This window comes from Hyperoodon ampullatus, assembly GCF_949752795.1.
Source record: "Hyperoodon ampullatus genome assembly, chromosome: 6".
Classification (NCBI taxonomy): domain Eukaryota; kingdom Metazoa; phylum Chordata; class Mammalia; order Artiodactyla; family Ziphiidae; genus Hyperoodon; species Hyperoodon ampullatus.
Window position 1 is genome coordinate 43,437,932 of NC_136919.1, and position 22,481 is coordinate 43,460,412.

The following is a 22,481-nucleotide window of genomic DNA, read 5'->3' on the forward strand; positions in this document are numbered from 1 at the left end:
GTTCTGGCCTCTAGAACTACTGTCCTCATCTGCGGGGCAGAAGACAGCTACTGCGTCTACATCTAGGTCTTCCTTTCTCTCGTCCCAACGTTCCCCATTCCCTCAACTATCCCTCCTATGGCATGGTCCTAGACTTCTTGACCACCCTCCTCTGAGTGTCCTCTTGCTTGTTAAAGCAAGAAATATACACCCTAGAAATATAGATGGCTTAAAATTACATCAAACTCAACATGTACCAACTGAGTCCTTGTTGTCTGCCAGCCCATTCCAAAACCAGGACAGGGAATAGCACCACTGTCTGTCCAGCTATGCAGGTCAGAAATCCATTTCACATCCTTGACTTCCTGTGCTTTGTACTTTGCACACCCAATCCACCACTAAGTCCTGCAATTTTGCCTTCTAAATAGCTTATAAGCCTCTTCACTTGGCTTTGCCTCCACTGTCATCACCTGTGACCGCCATACCATCGTGTCTTTCCTGAACTTCTGTAAGAACCCCTTAGCCCATTTGCCTACAGCTGCTCTGGCTCTCCAGAGTTGCACCATCCCAAATCTTACTTAAAATTCTTAGCAGCATCTCACTGTTTGATGATAATGAAAAATCCTTAGCATGGCTGACAACGTCCTATGTGATGTAATTCCTTTCTGCTTCTCCATCTGAATTTTGCATCTCATGCTCTGTGCTTAGCACACTGGCCATCTTTTGCTTCCTTCACTCTGCTCTGCTACTTCTGCCACACGGGCTTTCTACCTGTTGTTTTCTCTGCTTGGAGGGTACTTTTCTCCTCTTTCAGCCTAGTTAACCCAACCTGCAGGATGCAGCTCAAAGATTCCTACCTCAGTCTTCCCAAAGTTCCTATACCAGGTCAGATCCCTTGTTACAGATTCTTACAGCCCTCAGGACATCTGCTTCATGACACTTATCACAGCTCTTATTTACATATGTGTATCTGACTAATGCCTGGCTCCCCAGCTGGATCATTAGCTCCACTAGGCTGAGATGTGTCGATTTTTGCTCACTTTTTTCCTCTTAGTGCACATAAGGTGCTCCAAAGTATTTGTTGAGTGAGTTAACTGTGCAACTCCTATTTTGATATTCTTTGGTTCCATCAAGGAAATTGACCTTAAATCTAGAAAAAATGGCACAAATATTATCAAGAGCAATTTGAAACCCTAAGGAGATGAATAAATGGAGAGCTCAAAGTTTGTTTGTCTGTTTTTATAAAAATTTGTTTATTCTTTTTTTTTTTTTTGGCTGTGTTGGGTCTTCATTGCTGTGCATGGGCTTTCTCTAGTTGAGGCAAGCGGTGGCTACTCTTCATGTGGTGCACGGGTTTCTCATTGTCGTGGCTTCTCTTGTTTCAGAGCATGGGCTCTAGAGTGCAGGCTCAGTGGTTGTGGCACACGGGCTTAGTTGCTCTGCGGCATGTGGGATCTTCCCGGACCAGGGATTGAACCCATGTCCCCCACATTGGCAGGCGGATTCTTAACCACTGTGCCACCAGGGAAGCCCCTCAAAGTTGTTTTTAAAAGAATGTGTGGATTCTTTGGATTGGATTGGATTGGATTGGATTGGATTCCATCTAATTTTCACTAATCTGTCAAAAAGTTAGCATTTCCGATTCTTAACGTCGGCCACAAACCACAGTAGTATCAGGAGCATGTGTGAAGTTGTCACACATAGATCAGATATTTTCATATTACATTATTGTTGTTGCAGGTATCTCAAAACATCATTTATGCTCATCACTTTGAAATTACAGTGGTTATTAGACCTTCCACCAGATCTCATTATTGAATGTTCTAACAAAAACACTTGCATTATTATATCATATTTTAAACACATAAATGTACTGCAATGTAACTGTGTCCCTTTTTAGCCCCGTGTACTTTATTTTATGCATTTAAAGCTTTATTTGGGGAAGGAGTCCCTAGGCTTCATCAGATTGCTGAAGGGCAGAGGCCATCCTACGTTGTCTAAGTCAAATTTGCGCTGTAGTGTGTGTAGTTTAGGCCATGATGATTTCCCTTTTAAGACATGTGTTTCATGCTCAAGCAAATAGTTATGACTCATCATGGCTGCCAAAGGTAAGCAAGTGATAGTTCTGGACCAACCACAAAGAGACAAAGGAAGCATATCACACAGAATATTAAAACGTGCTTCCTGTGGTAGCAGCTAGAGTCGTATTTAAGGATATAGTAGAAGAAATACACAGTAAAAATCAACAAGCAGAAAGGATCAGGGAAGTCCTTTGACATTCTCAAAGACCTCATACACATCACTCTAGCCTGGGGGGGTTGCCCAACAGTGTATAAAGAGTGGCTGTAAAACACTTGTGGGATGTATGTCATAAATCCAGGAGGCAAGAATTGAAGGAAAGCGTGATGGTCAGTGTATGTGCCCCAAAGGCAACACCCTGAGACTATTCCATAAAGATGTGAGACTAGGCCCACATTCTTAGAAACCCATCCCAGTTTCAGGGATGTTTATCTAAGAGAGCACTCCTCCAAACAAGGGAGGCGGAGCCCAACATATACCACAGGATTCCACGTTGTCCCTGTTCACTGATAACAACAAGAAGAATAACTTACATACATATTCTCTACACCTTCTATGGTGGCTTCATGACAGCGCTAAGTAGCAGGCAGAACAGACTTCTTCACCATTTCACTAAGATGGAAAGTAAGGTCAGAGAGGTGAAGTGAGTTGCTCAAAGCTGCATGCTGCATACATACTGCAGGTGAGAATGGAGCCAGGTCTGCTGGTTCCATGTTCCTTGGCGTAGTAACCAGATTTGGCATGTGGAAAGAATCCAGATTCCCTCCTTAAGAAGTCAGACTGGCTATATCTGAAGTCCTTTAAGGTTGTGTGTGTGGAGCCCTCCGTCAAGGACACAGGACAAAAACTCCGGAATTAACTGAGCCCCCATAGCAACTGTTGTTAGGGGCTCTCCTAATCTAAACCGGACAGCCCCCTGACTCCATATTAGGTAAAATAATCATCATGTAGTAACCTTGTAGCATCCTGACCAATCACCTAATGCCATCCTGCCAGCAGGAATTTTCTTTGTCTTGAGGCTATAAAAGTTGGCTACTAGCCCACAAAGCTGGTCGGCTCTCCCTGGTCTATCAGGAAGTTGGCCCACTGTATTTGCAGCGCCCCTCACTAACTCTTCTCTTAGTTCTCAATAAGCTCACTCTTTTCTAAAATACTTTGTGTTTGGAACTTCTTCTTCCAAACCGCGCTTGGACCACGACATTGTGGTTCTGAAATTTAAAGTATCCCTTTTTCTCCTGCAGCCAACAAAGCTTTAAGACACAGTCCTATACAGTGAGCCAGTGTCCTAGATGGACCTATTATGACCACTAAGGGCAGAACTCTGACAATTCACCAGGCAACCTGTCCCTACCTCCCAGAGAGAAGACTGGGGAAGCTGTGGTTGTGCTGAAGGCACCAGGGAGGTTCAGAGTGGGAAGAACACGTTTTTTTCCTTCCAGAACAGGGGTTCAAATGTCAGCTCTGCCCCCTGGATGAGCTATGGCATCTCAGGAAACTGACTTCACCTCTCTGAATATTACTCTCTTCATCTGTATGCTAAAGATGGTTGAGAAGGTTACATGTCAAGCTGAGATATTAAAGAAGGCCAGTAAATGTTAGTCTTCCTTACAAGACCCAACATCAACCCTCTAACACATTAACAGGAGTCTTTTAAGGTCACAATTGTTTCCTACAATGAAGCCTAATGAGTTTTCCAGAAGAAATTCACTACTTGCCTTAAAAGAGCTGGGAAGCATGCAAACACCTGAGGTAGCTGCACACACACACACACACACACACACACATGCTGATATTGGATTTAACTCCCTGTGCAGCTTCACCTTGGAGTAAATTTTCCCTCTGTGCCCTGAAAATTGGGGCATCAATCCCTCTATACCCTCGCAAAAGGTTTCTGTGTTCAAACGAATTCTGAGGCATGAGCCTCAAATCCTCCTCACCCTCCACGGCCATATCCCCGTCATCAGCAACATGTGAATGAACCAAATTATCTCCAGGGCTGAGGGCGTGGGCCACATTGCCAGGCTCTGCCGTCAAAGGAGCCCAGCGTCATGTTCCACCCCCCTTAGGAGATGGCTGATGCTGTCATAGGGCTGTGAGGGAGGAAGCCAGCCTGGAAATGCCATGTAGGGAAGAAACTGTTCCATTTCAGTGTGAGAATTCTAAAATAGCTGCTAATAAAAAGCCTTCATACTGTGACACTTCAATACAGACACCCACAAGGATACTTTGACAAGCTGTTTGACTCCTCACAAGTCTTTTCTTGCTTTTCCTGCACAGGGCCCGAACCATCGCCCACACGGCTATACAACCATGCAGTGACGGAGAAGGCCAGCAGGGGTCTGCCTAGTCTGCGGGGCCAGCCAGGGAGCCCGGGTTCCTTCCTGCAGGGAGCCGTCGCTGATCTGATGTTGGCTTGTCCAGGCACCTGTCACAGCAGTTTGAACCTGCTGCTTATTCTGTCTCTCTCTCTATCCTCCTGTTGTCTTTGACAATACTTACCCAGACAATGAGTCAAGTTTACCTCCTAGGATGAGAGGGGAGAGTATCAAATAATATTTCATTTACCAACTCAGAAATGCCATGGTTCAATGAATCTAGGCTCTGAAGATAAGGAGAGTAGGATATGACTGTATGATAGTGATTAAAATCCAAAGAGTTTTTCCCACTGGAAGTCCTAAAAATCCATTAATTACTATAGCACTATCTCCATCAGGAAAACAATGGGTCAAGTTTGAAAGAATTTTTAACAGCACCTATTCTATTTTTGAAGCTTGATAATTAAGATCTTTTATAAAGTTACTATATGAATCTTAGCATAGATGAGACCATGTTAGCTATTTTCTATAAATGCTGCTGAGCAGGACCCATACGATTCTTGTACCTGGCTGCCCATCAGACTCACTTAAGAAGCTTGTTAAAAATATAAATCCCCAATTCTCATCTTCAGTGATGCTGGATCAGTATATCTAAGGTGAGGCCTAGTAATCAATATTTTGAAGAAAGCACTTTGAGCTATTCAGAGGTATGGTCAAGCTTGGGAGCCTATATAGTGGGGAGCATGATAGTACCAGGCAAGGTAACCCTGCTATGCTTCCATTAGCATGAAGAGAATTTGAGAAGTTGTCTCACAGTTGGATATCATAAAGCAACTTTATGTTTGAAAATTCTCTTAGGGGAGTCTAATTTGGAATTCGTTTTTATCTGGTCAGTAGAATTTTTCAGGTTTTATGCCTGTATTAAGTTCTCATGACCACAAATGGAAAGACCACCAAGAGAAGCTGCTGCAACTCTGCAGAGGGATCAATCCTGAAGTTTTTTTGTTTGTTTTAAATTTTATTTATTTTTTGGCTGTATTGGGTCTTTGTTGCTGGGTGCGGGCTTTCTCTAGTTGCAGTGAGCAGGGGCTACTCTTTGTTTCAGTGTGTGGGCCTCTCATTGGGGTGGCTTCTCTTGTTGTGGAGCATGGGCTCTAGGCAGGCGGGCTTCAGTAGTTGCGGCACGTGGGCTCAGTAATTGTGGCTTGTGGGCTTAGTTGCTCCATGGCATATGGGATCTTCCTGGGCCAGGGATCTAACCCATGTCCCCTGCATTGGCAGACAGATTCTTAACCACTGTGCCACCAGGGATGTCCAATCCTGAAGTGTTTAATGTCTTTGTATGTACACAGCATTAGGTGAGGTTGTCATAACAATCTTTTGTAGTTTTATAATTTTTTTCAAATCTGGACAAATAGACCAAACAGGAATGTGAACTAACTGCTTGAGGACAGAATTCTAAGAAAGTTTTATGAAGAGTTGAGAGATGGAGTCAAATCATACTTGCACTTGGAGCTATTTCCATCCTGAAGACCCACTATGGTGGACAACATCTTTACTTTCAAAGACTTCCAGGGGGAATGGTATATAATCTTTCTCAGACCTTCCTTTTAGGCAATTATCATTATCACTAAGAACCTAGAAATTGCTCAGCACTGTGTGAGGCATTGTGGAGGTCAAGGTTAGAAGATGCGTATTTTGCCCAAGAAGCACTTGTAATCAGGTCACCTAGTCTTGATTATAACTTCAGTCATCTGCAATAGTCTTTAAGTTCAATAACACCTTCATTTGCTATTCTTCCTTTAAGACCCAGGTCAAATCTTATTTCTTCCAGAGAATTTTCCAGATTTCATCCCACATGCCAATAAAAATCAATTTATCTCTACGCTTCACAACTTGTATCATATTGCCTAGCATCAGAGTGATTCACTATGTTTCTTCTCCCCAAGAGATTTGTGGTTTTCTTTAGGGAACAGAACATGTCTCATTCAGAATCTACATATTGAAGAAGTATGGCTAAAAATTATATATGCAGTACCATCTTGGACTAATTCAGTCATTTATCCATCCAAGGTGTTCTGTCTCTGACCACAGGACAATGATTGTGGGAAAATGTAAAAAGTGTGGAGCATTATTAATATTCTGCCCACACATCTTTTTCCAAAGCCTTCTTGAACCAGTTCACATTTTGAGCCTGGGGAATCTCTCAGAGGTAACAGGGAAGCTTAGATAATTTCCTTTTGCTCAATACTCACTGAAGATGGAGACAATCTACTGTCTTACTAAAGTAATAATCTTGTGTAGGCAGGAAAACTTTGATTGTAGAAGAAGTATTATGTAAATGTAAGTTATTTAATTAAAAAGAAAAAAATCCTTCACAGGAAGTAGATGTTCTAAAAATGTGGGAGAACTTGTTTTCTTTACTGCAGTTTGTAAGTGGTTCACTGATAGATTTTTTTTAATGACATATTAATCATGAGAAATGGTGACTGTCTTTTACCTTTAGGCAAGGTGGAGTAACAGGGAAAAAATATACCTTCTTATCTGAAACAACCCAAAACTGGCTTAAATAAATGTATATGAAGCAATTATTTTCAAGACACTAGTTAACAGGCAATGAGGGATAACGATTCTTGATAGATGAGAAACAAACATAGTGAGTTCCATGGTCACCAAGCTTAATTCATTGAAAGAGACAGAGGACTCCAAGTGGAGCCCAGCATGCTCCCTGGATTGAGGAGATGGAGCAGAGGGCCTTGAAACATCAAGGTGACTAGAATGGAAAAGGCAGAATACCAGAGAAGAGAGAGCTGCACACAGAGAAGACTCTGAAGATTTATAGAGTGCGCCCCTCACATATTCAGCTGAGTATTGATCACTACACACATGTGAGGACACTATCAATGGCTGGGGAAGACTGTCCAAAAGGATCAGTGCCCAGTGCTCACACAGGACCAGTAATACTGCCAGTTCCCAATGAAGCAGAGTGAAAACCTCATGATTCATGGGGAATTAGGTAGAGTACCTAGTAGATCTTGCCTCAGTAGTGGGGAATTATTAGCTCTAAAGTAGGCACTGGTCTGATACTGCCTAATAAATCTTAACAGCAACACACAAAGGGATCAAACAGCTTCAAGGCAATATAACCACATTACAGAACAAAGCTCAAAAATATTTTTAGGAAGGCAAAATATCTAGCATCCAACAACATCAAATTCACAATGTCTGGCATCCAATCTAAAGTTACCAGGCATACAAAGCAGCAGGAAAATATGATCCATGATGAGGAGAAAAATCAATCAATGGAAATTGATCCAGGACTGACACACATGATGGAACTATAGACAAATATACTGAAAACATTTATTATAAATGCATTCCACATGTTTAAAAAGTTAACTAGAAGACTAGAAAGTATAAGAAAAGGCCCATATTAAACTTGTAGGAATGAAAACTTGAATATGTGAGATGAAAAATATATTGGATGGGAATAATGGAAAATTAGACACTGCAGAAGAAAAAAAGTTATGGAAGTTGAAAACAGAATGATAGAAACTATCCAAAATGAAACACAAAGAAAAGAGAATCTGAAAATATGAAAATAGCTCAGTGGGCAATGAGGCAATTTTAAGTAGTTTAATAAAAGTGAAATTGGAGTCCCTAGCAGGTAAGTAGGGAGAACAGAAGAAATATTTGAACAAATAATGGTCAGAAAATTTCAAATTGATGAAAACTATAAGCCCACAAATCCAAGAAAGCCAATAAACCCAAGAGAAAATCTTAAAAGCAGCTTGAGAAAAAAGAAGCATTACATACAGAGGAGTAAAAATCTCCTACTGAAAAATGCCAGCACTTTTGTTTTTTAGCATTGATTATGTGCCACTTCAATTTATTGTCCTCAACAAGCATTAAAGGCAGGAGCTCATTGAGAATAAAGAAACAGAGACCATGATGGCACATCAGGTGAGTATGGCATGGTTTTCTTTGCTCTTCCCAAACCCATTCACCCATTCACTTTCAGTTCCTTTTTACCTATAGTAGAACCATAGTTTGTCTAGGTCTTCAGAAAGCCACTGATCTCTGCAAGTGTATTCAGTCCTTAGTCTTGGCCCATGTGTGGCCAGTGAAGTATAAGATGGAGTCTTTGCAGAGGAGATATTCTGGGAAAGATTTACTTCCTGATGAAAGGAAGGCATGCAGGTAGAAACTATCTTTTCTCTGCAGCCATCTTGCCCCCTTCCTCCTCCAATTGCATTTTTGACATGTTTGGAGTTGCTGCACCCATCTTTCAGCCATGAGGAAAAGACCAAGAAAATGCCAAGTGCCAAAAAATTGCTCTGACATTGAAAAGCTTCTGAACCAATCAGAAACTGCCCACCTGTGAACTTCTTGTCATGCAAACAAAAGCAACTCCCTATCTGCTTAGGCCATTGCTAGTAGCTAAGTGCTAAATTCATTCCTAACGGATAGAATCATAAAGTTAGAAGAGAGAAATTGGAGATTCAAACCTTTGCCTTTAGGACCCCAGTCTGAGGCTCTTTCCTCTATACTCCAGCTAACTCTTTGTTGCCAGCTTCCTTTTTTAAGGAGCTCCAGTCTCAGTGATGCAAAGATATGGAATGTCACAGACATGAGACAGCTGAGGCCTGACTGCTTCAAAAATAGGTAAAAATGGGAGAAAGTACCTGCTGAGGATACCTCTCAGTACTCTGAGGAATCAGAATCCTTCTGGCCCAACCAAGTCAATGGGCTATGGCCTACCTTCCTTTCCGGCATACCTGAAAGCACACTTAATTTCTGTATGTAGTACTTCCATGTACAAAGTGGATGGGCTTTTGATTTCAAGAAGAAGAGACTCAGAGACTGAAAAAACAAGAGGATTTATGCCATCTCCCTCTAACAGACTTTACTAGTTAGGAAATGGATGGAACCAGGCCCCTGGACAAAGGATCTCCAGGCCAGCTCTTTTGTGCAGGCTTTGGCTGCTTTCCATAGCCCTCCTTAAAAGGCCACAAGTCCCAGTAATAGATTAAAGGCTCTGAGGCATTCTCTAGAAAGGAAATTATTCTTACCTTAGTGACCATGGATCTCTTTTACTGGTGAACAGCCTCTGACAGCTCATGGTTCCAGTTTGAGAGAGGCTGCTCTTGGTCAAGCAAATATGTACAGCAGTGGAGATGTGAGGATCTGTTGGGCAGATCTATTTTCATAAGCTTCCAGAATGCAATCTAACATTCCACTTTCTGGCATAAAAACTCTCAGTGGCTTCCCACTGACAAAAGGACCAAGTCCAAAGTCTTTGGCATGGCAAACAGGCCCCCATGAAATCTGATAATAGCCTAAATAGCCTACTTTTTTAGCCTCAGAGGCGTGCAAAGGACTCCCATTCCCTGGCCACGCATCACACTGTTTACTTTGCCATCTCTTGTCCTATGCTACCTCCTATGCCAAGAATTCCACCCCTCCCCTCCTGGCCCATAGCCTTCTTGCCTCTAGAACAATTTTGGGTTCATATCTTAAATACCAGCTCAAATGTCATGTCTCTGTGAACCCTACTCTGGTTTCCCAGTGTAGGTTGGTGGCTTTCTCTTTAGCGTTCCCGGTGCATGTTTCTATTACAGCATTCATCACATTATCACATGTCTAAAAACTCCTCCTTTATTATTTAGTACAGTATCTAACACATAGCAGCTGCTTCATTAATGTGTGTTGAATGAATGAATGAATGAATGAATACTCACCCACCCTGTTGCAACTCCAAAGCATATGTGAAAGGTTCATAGGGTGGCTTGAATACAAATTAAGCCAATTTAGAATCTTGAAACAATTTATGCCAATCAACTTTTATATAGAATTAGTCTGAACTCAGTGTTCTGATTTCTCTCCAACAGACAGGTTCCTCTGAACTGTGCTCTCTCTAACTGTTGTACAAGGCATAAATTGAAGATGATTTCAAAGAATAAACAAACCCTTACATTTCTGGGGCCACTTTAATCAAAAGAACCCAACCAGAAAGGTCTATAATTGTTCATGTTAAGAGTCATTGTGTGAGTATCTGTTAAGGAGGAAAATAAGGAAATGATATCTGCAAAAGAGAGTTAATGACATTGAGACATTCTTCTTTCAGGAAGGGATTGTGTTGCCCTTAAAATGAATGCCATGCCTGGATTTATGGGTTCTAGGCAAAGTATATCAGAGGAAGTTTTTCTACTACAGTATTAATGTAAATAAGTTTAAGCACTGAGCTTTCTACTGAAAATAAATTGTCTGAGATAAGGATGTCCCTATACCTCTGGCTTTACTTCCTGAAGACAGCACTCCTAGACTCATAGACAGGCTATCTGCAAATCTGAGTATCTTCTGTATTCATCAGCAGGGCTAAAAAGATATGCTCATCAAGGCTTTTCCTTATGTGTGTCCTGTTCAGCATACATAGTATGTGCCCTGCACTCTTACAGTTTGCACAGATACAAAGATATATTAGACTTGTCCTCTCCCTGCTCTCATATCAGTGAGAAGACATGCACATGAACAGGTTTCCACGATGCAACGTGCTCTATGCTGTAATGCTTATTTATATGAAGTATTGAGGGATCACAGATTTGTGAGCCATTACTCTGCGTGGAGAAAGTCAGGGAGGAGGTGGAACTGGAATTGGTAGATGCCATGCTGCTCCTCATAGAGGCATTTTACACAACACACTAAAAACATCTGTGGAATGAGCTGAGATCTATCTATCTATCTATCTATCTATCTATCTATCCATCCATCCATCTATCTGTTTGTCTACCTACCTATCTAGAAATGTTCACATTACATACAAATATTTCTTTTAAAATAAACACATTTTTTCAAAGGCCAAGGTATGAAAGTTCATCCTTGATTATTTCCTATGTGCTTGTCCAGTTCTTAAATTACCTAAGCCTTCTTCTCTCCTCTATGGTTCAGGACTTTATTTTCCAGTTTATTACCCCTCTTGCTCCAGGGTGGGCAGATTAAGAGACAACATACTGAAGTTCAAAACAGTTCTTTTCCTACTCGTTATATCAGCTTATTTTAAGAAAAGCCATCGTCTTTTCTCTCTGCTGTTCATAAACTGTATTAAGCACTTGAAGATGATTTCTAGACTTGTTGTTTATATCATTTTAACACTTCAGGATTCTGACAATGGCCTTGCTTAGCCAAGCTATATTCATTTGCTTCTTTTAATCTCCACCATTAATCAATTTGCCGATTCTGCATCTTTCTCTTTTCTTCTTAAGTGAAAGATGAATTAAAGGATAGGATTTCTTACCCCCTGCCACCATAAAACTAAAGCCCAAAGGGGTATAAGACTTAAAAGCGAGGATTTCAGATATTTGGGGCTCTCTGCTCACCAATGGTCACATTCATTTTAAATGCATGTTGAAGCCAAATTGTGGAAAATACCAAAGTGCACATTAAAAAAATTCAGTGGATACACTGTGGCATAGTAATGACCAAGTAGAGTGAGATCCTAGGTCTCTGACAGGAATCTGGTTCAGATGCTTCCTAAATGCCAGGCTTTGCCAGTGGAGGGAAGGAATAAAAATGAAATGAAAGACTGGTACTGCAGAGCTGCTAATTAAAATAATTCAGAGAACATAAATGCTAGAGTAATTTTGGACCTGCCATATCAGGCTGGTTTCAAAGCAAATGTAGTGTTCCGATTTCTTCCTTCTTTGGGAAGATATAATTAGCTCAGCTGCAACAGGGTGGAAGCCTCGAGGCAGCCGTTTCCTGGTGCTGCCAGCTCCCCCATGATGGAGAAACAGCTGCCACCCGCCCCTCCTGCCATGGATCGCACAGAGCTGGGGCCATCCTGCAAGGCTGCTCACAAGCCACCGTGAACAGAGGCTCAGGCTGCCATTGGGACTGGTTCTTGCTTAAAGATAAGGGACATGTTACTCCTTAATAATCCAGTTGACTCTAGGCCCGATCGCCATCCTTCCATATAAGATAGCCTCGGTGAACTCAAAAATCCTCTTCCATTACTGTGGCAGGAAGGATACTTAACACTGGTGATGACGGCCCACATTGGCCACAGCAGCTCCCCACCTTGGAGTGTGCAGGCTTTTGGAGAAGCTAGGAACAAAACAATGAAGAAAATGTGCCCACAAATGAGAAACCAGAGCTGTAAGGAGAACACATTCCCCAGCTGACGTGGCAGAGAAGATGAAGAGACACTATTATGGGGACAGGCTCAATGCTAAGCTTATGGATGATCCAACAGGTGGGTAACTCATGTGAAAGCAAGAGTGTCCTGGGAAATAGCCACTGCATGATGTACTCAACTCACCTGCAGAAACAGAGCACCAGCCTCTGCTTGTCGATTTGACAAACTCAAGAGAATGGACTCTACTGACAGACTTTTGATATTTAAATAAGCAATAATATTTTACAAATGAGTTCTATGACAATAAATACTTTCATGGAACCAAAAAGTGTACCACCATTTTGAAATTTTAGAGAAGGCAAAATAGAATGCATAATTTCTTAGTTGTCCTAAGCTACCATCAAATTGTCAGGTTCTTACACCCATCATCCACTTTCCTACCGGCTCCCACCCAGGCCCACCTATCATAGAGGCCAACAAAAGGCCGTTTTTTTCTCCTCTTCCTCAATGGGAGCAACAAACAACCAAGCAAACATACAAACCCTGCAGCTGCCACTGAGTAATGACCATGGTGGGGGGATTAAATCAATGTGGCATCTGAAGAACATTTCTTAATGACTGGGATAGTTCCATGAAGAACATTTAATAAATAAAGGAACTGGGAATCATTATTTCCTCCAATCAATTCAGAAGGAAATACTTCAGGAAAATGTCACTTAAGTGGAGGATTTTCTTTTCAACAAATCAGAATATATGGTAGATGACAAATGACAGTGTTTTTATAATGCATAAAGGACCAAGGCTAACTTCTCATGTCTATAACGATGGTCACTGTTTTGTTAGTATTTTTCTAGGCTTTTTTATTGAGATACAATTCATATACCATAATATTTACCCTTTTAAAGTATACATGCAATGGTTTTAAGTATATTTACACATATACTAAACAGTCATCACACTATAGAATTCTAGAACATTTTCATCAACCCAAAAAGAAACTCCATATCCAATCACTCCTCGTTCCCCATTGCCCCTCAGCTCCTGGCAACCACAAATCTATTTTCTGTCTGTATGGATTTGCCTATTTTGGACATTCCATATAAATGGAAGCATGTAGTATGTGACCTTTTGCGCTTGGCTTTCTGCACTCACCATAGTGTTTTCAAGGTTCATCCACGTTGTAGCATGAATAAGTACTTCATTCCTTTTAATTAATGAATAATAGCCCATCGTATGGATGACCACATTTTATCTGTTCACCAGTTAATGGACACTGAAATTGTTTCCACTTTTGAGCTATAATGAATAATGCTGCTATTTCGTTTGTGTACAAGTTTTTGTGCGTGTATGTGTATGTATGTGTGTGTGTGTGTGTGTGTGTGAACATATGATTTCAATTCTCTTGGGTATATACCTAGGGGTAGAATTGCTGGGTTATATGTTGACTCGTGTTGAACGTTTTGAAGAACTGCCAAACTATTTCCAAAACAGCTGCACCATTTTACATTCCCACCAGCACTTTATGAGGGTTTCAATTTCTCCACAGCCCCGTTAACACTTCTTATTGTCTGTTTTGCCAAGTGGATGTGAAATGGTACCTCACTGTGGTTTTGATTTACATTTCCCTAATGACTAATGATGTTGAGCATCATTTTATGTACTTATTGGCCATTTGTACATTTTCTTTGGGGACACCAAAAGAAACTTAAATCCTTTGCCTATTTTCTAATTGGGTAATTTATCTTCATATCATTGAGCTTTTAAGTCTTCTTCCTCTGAATTATTTTTCTAGAGATTGTAGAAAAGGACACTGAGTTCTACTTAGTTCAGTCCCGGTTTTGAGAATGAAGCATAATTTTATCGATTTGGATAATGATAAAGTTGAAAATATTTATCGAGCACTTATTTTGTGCCAAGCACTCTGAAACCTTTATTAACTTACTGTGAAAGGGAGAGCTATTGCTTGGGCCACATGTTTCTTCCTTGGATGCTCATCAAGATCAGCAAAGATTTCTTAAGGAAGAACTCATGTGTCCCTTTGTCTCCTGAGACCGGGAAACGCCCCTATCCCCCCTTCCTGCCAAGGGAGCAGAGCTAGCAGAGAAGATGCATCCATTGGCATAACCTCTGGCCATGTTTTAGCTATCTGGAATAAATTAGTCAGTCATTGCTAGACTCAGGACAGGTGCTTTGCAACTCTGTTTTGAACACCTGAAGTTAAGACTGCCCATGTTTCCTGCAAATACACCCAAGAAAATCCTTTACAATTTGGTCTCCATCCTTTCTTGCTATATAAAACGTGGACAATGCTCATCAAGGTGACAAAGGAAGAAACCCCACAAATCAATCTATAGAAGAATACGCAGCAAGGCAGTGGATTCATTGTCTTAGACTAATTGTAGGAAAATCAGCTCAGCTAAAGGGCAGAGGCACTAGAGGTGAGGGAGGCTGCAGGGAGGAGGAGTACAGGAGACAAACTGAGAAGGCTCCTCCTCAAACATAAATCATAAAGGGCAGAGCAAAGGCGAGAACAGGCATTTTCTTCACCAGCCCTAACCTAGTATGAAAGTTAGTGGAGTTCTAAGTTTTATCCTCTTAGGTAATATATTTCTAGAACATTTATTTCTTTTTCTTCCTACGTCCCTCTCCCTTTAAAAATCAAGCAAAACAACAAGAAAACAAAATTGGTGGTTTGAGGTGGTAGAACACAACCCAAATCTTCAATATCATGACTTCTCGGTTTCCAGAAATAACCCTTTTCTTTCATACCCAAGTTCTGAGATGTCAGTTAACAAATCTAACATGCCAAGGATGCCAACTCCAGGTAATCAGTGGATTTGAATTATTGTCTATAACTCTAGCTGTTAGTGTTTCAAATGATGGAACCCCAGGTAGACTCGGTAGGACAGAACCTCTTACCAAGATGGCCACCAGCCAATCCACTTTCAGCCAAGATGGTTCTGAGTGGGAACTTCCAGGGTCTTAGCGTACTTTCATTTATGTGAACCAGTTCACCTTAGATCAAGCCTCAAACAAAGGCTCCTGGCATAGTTTCACAGAATCAAATCCAAACCTCAAAATCCTTTAACCTCATGGCCTCCTGGAATTTTTCCAAGGGTTCCCCTGGCAGAACTCTCATGTTGAGAACTTTCCTCTTAGAGATCTCACACACAGCTCTGGAGAGCCATGGAAAGAGCAGGACGGTGTTGTGGGCTGAGCTGTGTCTCCCCCAAATTTATATGTAGAAGCCTTAGCCCCTAGAATCCCAGAACACAGCTGTATTTGGAGATAGGGCCTTTAAGGAGGTGATTAAGCTAAAATGAGACCGTTAGGGTGGGCTCTAATCCAGTCTGACTGGCGTCCTTATAAGAAGAGGAAATTTAGACACACAGAGAGACCCCAGGGATGCCCGTGCACAGAGAAAAGGCCATGTGAGGGTGTACATAGTGAGAAGGCACTGTCTGTAAGCCGAGGAGAGAAGCCTTAGAAGAAACCAACGCTGCCGTCACCTTGATATTGGACTTCTAGCCTCTAGAACTGTGAGAAAATCAATTTCTGTTGTGTAAGCCACTTAGTCTGTGGTATTTTGTTGTGGCAGCCCTAGCAAACTAATACAACGAGGGACCCCCCAGGGAAGGATGGCCCTGGGGTCTCTTCTTCGGTACAACCACTCACCCTGTAGTAGTCAGTGCTGTACACGTCCCGGGACATGCCAAAGTCCCCGATCTTCACCAAGAGGTTCTCGCCCACCAGGCAGTTCCGGGTGGCCAGGTCTCGGTGCACGAAGTGCTGGGACGCCAGGTAGACCATGCCCGCAGCGATCTGCTGGGCGATGTGCAGCATCTGCGACTGCGTCAGCTCCGTCGGCGGGTTGCCCTCGGCCATCAGCACGGCGTCAGGTCCGTGCGCCCTGGGGAGAACACAGAAGGCCTTGCTGGAGCCTCAGCTCTTTGCCTTGAGGGGCCCTTTGCCCCACATCAGCTGCTGGTGTGGAAAGATGCTGCCTGACTTAGCAAAAGAGGAAGGAAGGATGCTCCACTCACAATTTTATCTCTAAAGCCTCTAGAGCACCTAGGCTTTATTTCCCAGAAAGTCTAGCATTTCAGGGCCATGTGGGCCTGAATAGTGCCCCCTCGACACACAGACAGGTTCACATTTTAGGGTTCTGGAACTATGCTGGGATGAGGCACTTGCTAGATCCCAAGACCCTGAAAAGCAGTGGGTGGATGAAGCAAAAAACAAGCAAACAAAAAAACCCAAATCAAAATAAAACACTGGGGGGAGAGTTTGGCTCTCCTGGAGTGAGGGGTCACTGCACCCTAGCAGGAGCCCCAACTCTGTGCTCCCAGCCACATGCTGCAGCAGAGGGCCCTCACTCCCTCCAGAGTGCAGCTCTGCTCTCCCCTACTCCACCTGCCCTGTGGCCCAACATGGCTTCAAGCTGCCCATGTTATCCCCAAGCTCAACTCAGCAGAATCCCAGGGCATCCTCATCCCGGACATTCATTCCCAGTGAAAAATACCATCTCCTTTGGCCCACCCCTACCCCTGACCTCCAGCTCAACACATGTCCTGGGCACCACATAGGAGAGACTTTTGAATCACAACACATTTATTCTTTTACTGGGGCAAGTCTTATTCCCCACACTATGGCGAGGGGCAGGGGGGAGCGGTGAAGTATGGTGTCTTATACCTTCTTTATCTTCTGTCTTACACACCCAGCTATGTGACAGCTTAAGGCATCTTAACACTGGCACGTGCTTCAGGCAGGAGAGGGTCTCAGTCTTAGGATGCCATCATGAACCGCTCCCACCCCCCTTTCCGCATTCCCCACCCCGGAACCCTGCTGAGCCGACTGGAGTCACTGCCCCTGACGGCCTGAGGGGTGCTGCAGGGCAAGGAGTAAAGGTGTCCTTTGCTGCTGGACCTGCCAGGGTGGGAGTCAAAGCGTTTCTGTCTCCCAAAGGGAAACAAGGGAGAAGATCTCCTTCAGGACAGTTGGAAGCACTTTAAACAAACGTAGAGGATTCTAAATTTTAGAATTTAAAGTGGTTGACCCCACCTATGGGGGTCCAGAGCTATATGAGTATTTGAAAATAAGAGAGTCAGAATTACCCAAGAACAACCAGCTCGTTTTGCCCCTCCTACGACCCACCAGCCCCATAGCCCCTCCCATCATGTCTCCAGCCACAGTAGTTCCCAAAACACACTGTCACCAGGTCATTCATTCTTGCATTTTCAGAGAACAAGCACTGGACAAGGAGGCGAGGAGCTTCCCAGTCCTCGTGGTGTCCAGCCCCATGATCTGGGGAAGACTTTTAACTTGTCCACTCTGTAATTTCCCCATTAGGCAAAAATCCATAGGGGTATAATGTTGGGTGATCACTTAGGTTCCTTTTATCTCTGAATATCTGGATTTAGCCATTCCTGTTTTTGTACAAGGCAAGTCCTGACACATTTATTTCACCTCCATTCAAACTACAGCCCCAACTGCCAATGGTCACATGGAGGAGAATACGGGAAAAGCTTCGGACTCTCTCCAGCTCAGAATCTCCCTCTGGAGTAAGAAATCTTACAGTGCAGCGGCCAATGCTCTGGGTTATCAGAACTGAATGTGATCTCCTTCTAACATGCTAGCTGTGAGCTCAGGTGGGCTACAGAATGTCTCTGGGCCTGTTTCCTCATTCTGTAAAGTGGGGATACTGACTACACCTTCCTAATGATATTACACTGACAGGGGATACTTGAGACTCTGCTTGTATGGTGCTTTGTAGACTTTCTTTGGAAAGCTGGAGAGAAAGGCTTTGCAAACAAAGTTTTCTTAAAAAAAAAAGAAATGGATGGTGATACGAAAACACAAGTCATCATCTGTGCATTTCTTTTTGTGGTTGGCCTGTGATGGGGCTCTCAGGGTCGGCCCCGCCCACCTCACTAAAGGTCACTGAAGCCCAACCCTTCCTAGCACTGAAGGGGCAGGGGAAAGCGACAGTGTTTTCACTCATCATAGGTGACACCAGAAAAAGGACCTAGGGATGCACGTACATTATGGGAAATCCTGAAACACCCAGAGAATATAGGTCAGGATGAAATCTTCATAGATTTAGTTCAAAGAGTGAAATAACTTGTTGATTTTTCACAGCCTTATTTCAGCTCCAGAAATCCAGACTCCTCTAAGAATCTGTCTGTGGCAAAGACTCCAGGAAAGAGGAAAAGTTAGAGGCCAAGCACAAAAGGCCACCTCTGTGCAAAGCCCCCATCTGCCAGCTTTCCACTCTGCAGCACTGGAAAGCTGGTGACCTCCAGGGCCCTCCGCACTCCACCTCCTTCCCTGTGGGTTGGGGCAGGCTCCTGCATTTTTAACCAGCCGTTGCTCCTGCTTGGTTCTGGGTATTTGAACAAGGCTCATTTTAATAGAAGAAGCCTTTGAATGCTTTGCTTGAGCAGAAAGTCCTGCTGTAAAACCAGGGCAGGCAAGTCTTCTAAACAAGTTCTTAAGAGGAGTATAAACAATGTTGCTTTGCTTCACTTTGCTTCACTCCACAGGTTACCCCTCAGCTCTTGGAAAGAAAAACATATTTCACCTCTTCCAGGAGAACATGTCTCAAGAGGGGAAAGCACCACCGGTGCCCTGGCTCAGGGAGCAGGTAGTAGCTTCAGTGGGATTCTGACGAGGGAGGCTGCCCACCCTGCCTTGTTCGGCCTGTTGCCTCCCAATGGGGGTGACGGCAGCACTTAGCCACACTCCTCTGGCTCCAGAATTCTACAGAACACTGCTTTCCTTCTGGTTTGTTAATGGCCACTTCAGGAGGAAGTACTGACATGGTTAAGACTATGGGTTTTGCAGCCCTGGCTATGGGTTTGAATCTCAACTCTGTCACTCACTAGCTGCTTGACTCACTTTCTTCAACTGTAATATGGAAATGACGGTAATAATAGCTTACTATGTTGATACATTTAAAACATTTACAATGCTTAGAAAGGCTCAATAAATAAATAGCTTTTTTTTTTTGGCCTTGCCACACAGCTTGCAGAACCTTAGCTCCCCGACCAGGGATCAAACCTGGCCCCGGCAGTGAAAGCGCTGAGTCCTAACTACTGGACCACCAGGGAATTCCTGATAAATAGCTGTTATTGCTTGAAAAAAAAAAAGCTGTCTCTATCTTCCCCTCATTGGAAGGGAATTCAGGAGAATTCTAAGGGGAAAAATTGTCATCTCCTTGAAAGCAAGGACAATGGTGGACTGCTCATCTCCCAGCCACCCTAGCATAGGGCCTGGCCATGTTGTTGGTCCTCAATGTATGGCTTCTGGATGAATAAAAAGGGTGGGAGGATAATTGTAGACAGCTGTCTTTATAGGGCAGTTCCAATGACACTTGGGGACACATTCATGGCAGTGTAAGGGCTGGGTTCCCTTCCAGAAAGAGAGGACAGACTGTAGTTTACAGCACATCCTTGGACCTGAGAACCTGATTCTTGGCATGGAAAAGCTCTTGTTCCCAGAGTTCAGCAGATTCTGAAATGGAGCACAGGAGGTTTTCAACAGCTCCATGCCCTGTGCAAGCTGCCAAGGGAGAATTAGGTGCCTGCTCCTTCTGGAAGGCAGGAAGGAGAGCAAGGGATGGAACTGAAAGTGAAAGAATCAACACACACACACACACACACACACACACACACACACACACATACACAGAGTCTGAGCTCACAGAGGCATTTAATTGCATCCAGGTGAGTATGCTACAGTTTTTGGAAAGTGCCATTTTAAGTTAGGGACATATTCTAAAACATGGGAACAAAGGAAATTAGCTCTATAAGCAGCAGACCTCAACCAAATGCAGCTTCTTTTCTTCCTTTCACATTAGATCTGTCAAGGTAATATGCAAAAGCTCCCATCATCCTCTCTCCTATCACCCGTGCACGTGTATTCACGAGGCTAGGGATGGTCAAAATGATCCAGACTGTACAAACCATGGGATGACATTTCTAAACACAGCAGTACTCTCTCACCCTTCCACTGTTGTCTCAGCAATTGACTTATTCCTTAAACTGTACAGTTCCTGAACCTTCCAGGGGCTGCATGAAGCTACTGGTGCCGATTTCTGTGGAAAGCTCTCTTCAGTGCCCGTAGAAACTAGAGGAGAACAGAGCAGTCTAGGTGCTGCTGTAACACAAAAGGCGTCACTTCCCTGGCATTATGGACGCCTCAGCCAAAATAAAGAGGAAAATGTGTCAGAGAAGAAGGGTTGTGGGGACAACATCTATTGATTACCTGCCATCACAAGAGTCCTGACACTAGGCCTTGAAATGGGTGCTATCGCCCCCCTTTTACAGGTGAGGAAACTGAGGCCAGTGAGGAACATCTTTCTTCTTTCTCCTAAATTATACTAATCTTTCAAAGATTAGTTATATTTTAAAGAAAACAGTGTGCTAGAGCCAGATGTAACTTTAAGAGTATCTAACTCAGACCCACCTGAGAGTTCAGGTGGCCGAGGTGGTGTGGCTGGAGACCCACCCGAGGGATCCAAGCAGCTGATGCTGAATAGGAGGGAGAACCCGGGTCTCCTAGCCCTCACTACTGGGACCTCTTACTCTTTCCATTGTTCGAGATCATAAATGTGCAGCTTCCATCATGCCTCTGCTTAATGCAAATGAAAGCATCGCTTGTTTTCCTTCACCAAGGAGGGTCTGGGTCAGCACATTTCTTCTCTCCCCTGGTATATACAGGATGAGAACACTCACTATGGGCTCCAGCAGGGTGACCGCCAGCTTCCTCTGTCTCTCTCATCAAACTCAGCTCTCCTTTCGATTTCTCTCAGCTGGTGTATGAGTAGAAATCATTACTAGCAGAATTCAAGCTTCTGCTTGTTGAAAACTTCCTACTTCCTTCTATGCTCCAAGCTTTCTATTTATTCTAATTCAGCCCTCATGCCTACCCTGCTGGCTCAATACTATCATCAGAACAGCTAAGAGACTTGCCCAAGGTCATTCAGCTAATAAATGCCAGAGCTGAGATTGAACTCCAGCTGAACATGCTGCCCGGATCATCACTATCTCCTCGAGAGACGCTGCCCTGCGATCCCTTTTACTTTGCACCGTTGTCCTCACTGTTTCAAAGCAGCACCACCCACCCGCGCACCCCACCCCCCGGTTATGCACACTCTAAACCGTCTCTCACTTGCTCTATCCCGTGGCCCCTCGCAGGTCCCCGCACCCATCACCCCAAGGAAGGGATTTCCTGAGAACCCACTGCTGAACCAAAACCCAATTAGGCCAATGCTAGAAATCCAAGTTACAATGCTATTTAACAACCCAACGACTCCTTTTTGTCCTCAACATTTTCCTTTTCCTCGCTTTGCTGCCTTCCAATTTTCCCCGCTGGTCACAAAACCCCTCATGTCTAAGCTGACCATCTTTTTCTGACCTCCGGGACTCAATAGGGCCCCAATCTTCAGTCTTCAAGGGTCCTGTCCAATGTCGTTTTATCTCCTTCCTCCTAGATGTTTTGCTCTTTCGATTCTGTTCTTTTCACTCGATCCTCTGACCGACTGACTTCCTGGTTCTTCTTTCTGTCCTCAGAGTAAAGTCCAAATGCTCACCTTTCCAGCCATGACCCCTCCTACCCCCTTTTCCACCTCCCCTTGCCCTGGTTTCTTGTGTTGTCTGGCATCTCCAGACTCTCCACTCTCACCAGACCAGACCTTTCCCTGTGACACCTGGGTGCCTGAACTCTTGCTGTTTCTTTCGCCCGAATAACATTCTTCCCTTATCCACCTGGCAAACTCCTACAGAGCCTAAGGCCCATCTCAAATGCACATGTCATGTACCATTTAATGGACCAATGCTCAATAAACACAGGTGAAATGGAGTGGAATCATTAGTATCACATTATGTAGAGTTTGTTGATTCAGGAAAAGGAGCAATGAAGTGACCTCAGGTTCTTTCTCCGTAGTAGGCATTGATCTTGTCACCAGGACAGGC

General features: G+C 43.5%; 1 protein-coding gene across 3 annotated transcripts in view; it reads right to left on the minus strand.

The window, feature by feature from the left end:
- The window catches only part of NTRK2 (neurotrophic receptor tyrosine kinase 2), a gene marked incomplete at both ends in the record, with an annotated part of 379,052 nt that overhangs the window by 53,482 nt on the left and 303,089 nt on the right, over positions 1 to 22,481 (minus strand). For all 3 annotated transcript variants that reach the window (XM_079706398.1, XM_079706397.1, XM_079706396.1), the window contains one exon: positions 16,183 to 16,417. In XM_079706398.1, coding sequence (XP_079562524.1) covers positions 16,183 to 16,417 — 235 coding nt within the window. The remainder of the gene's footprint in view (positions 1 to 16,182; positions 16,418 to 22,481) is intronic.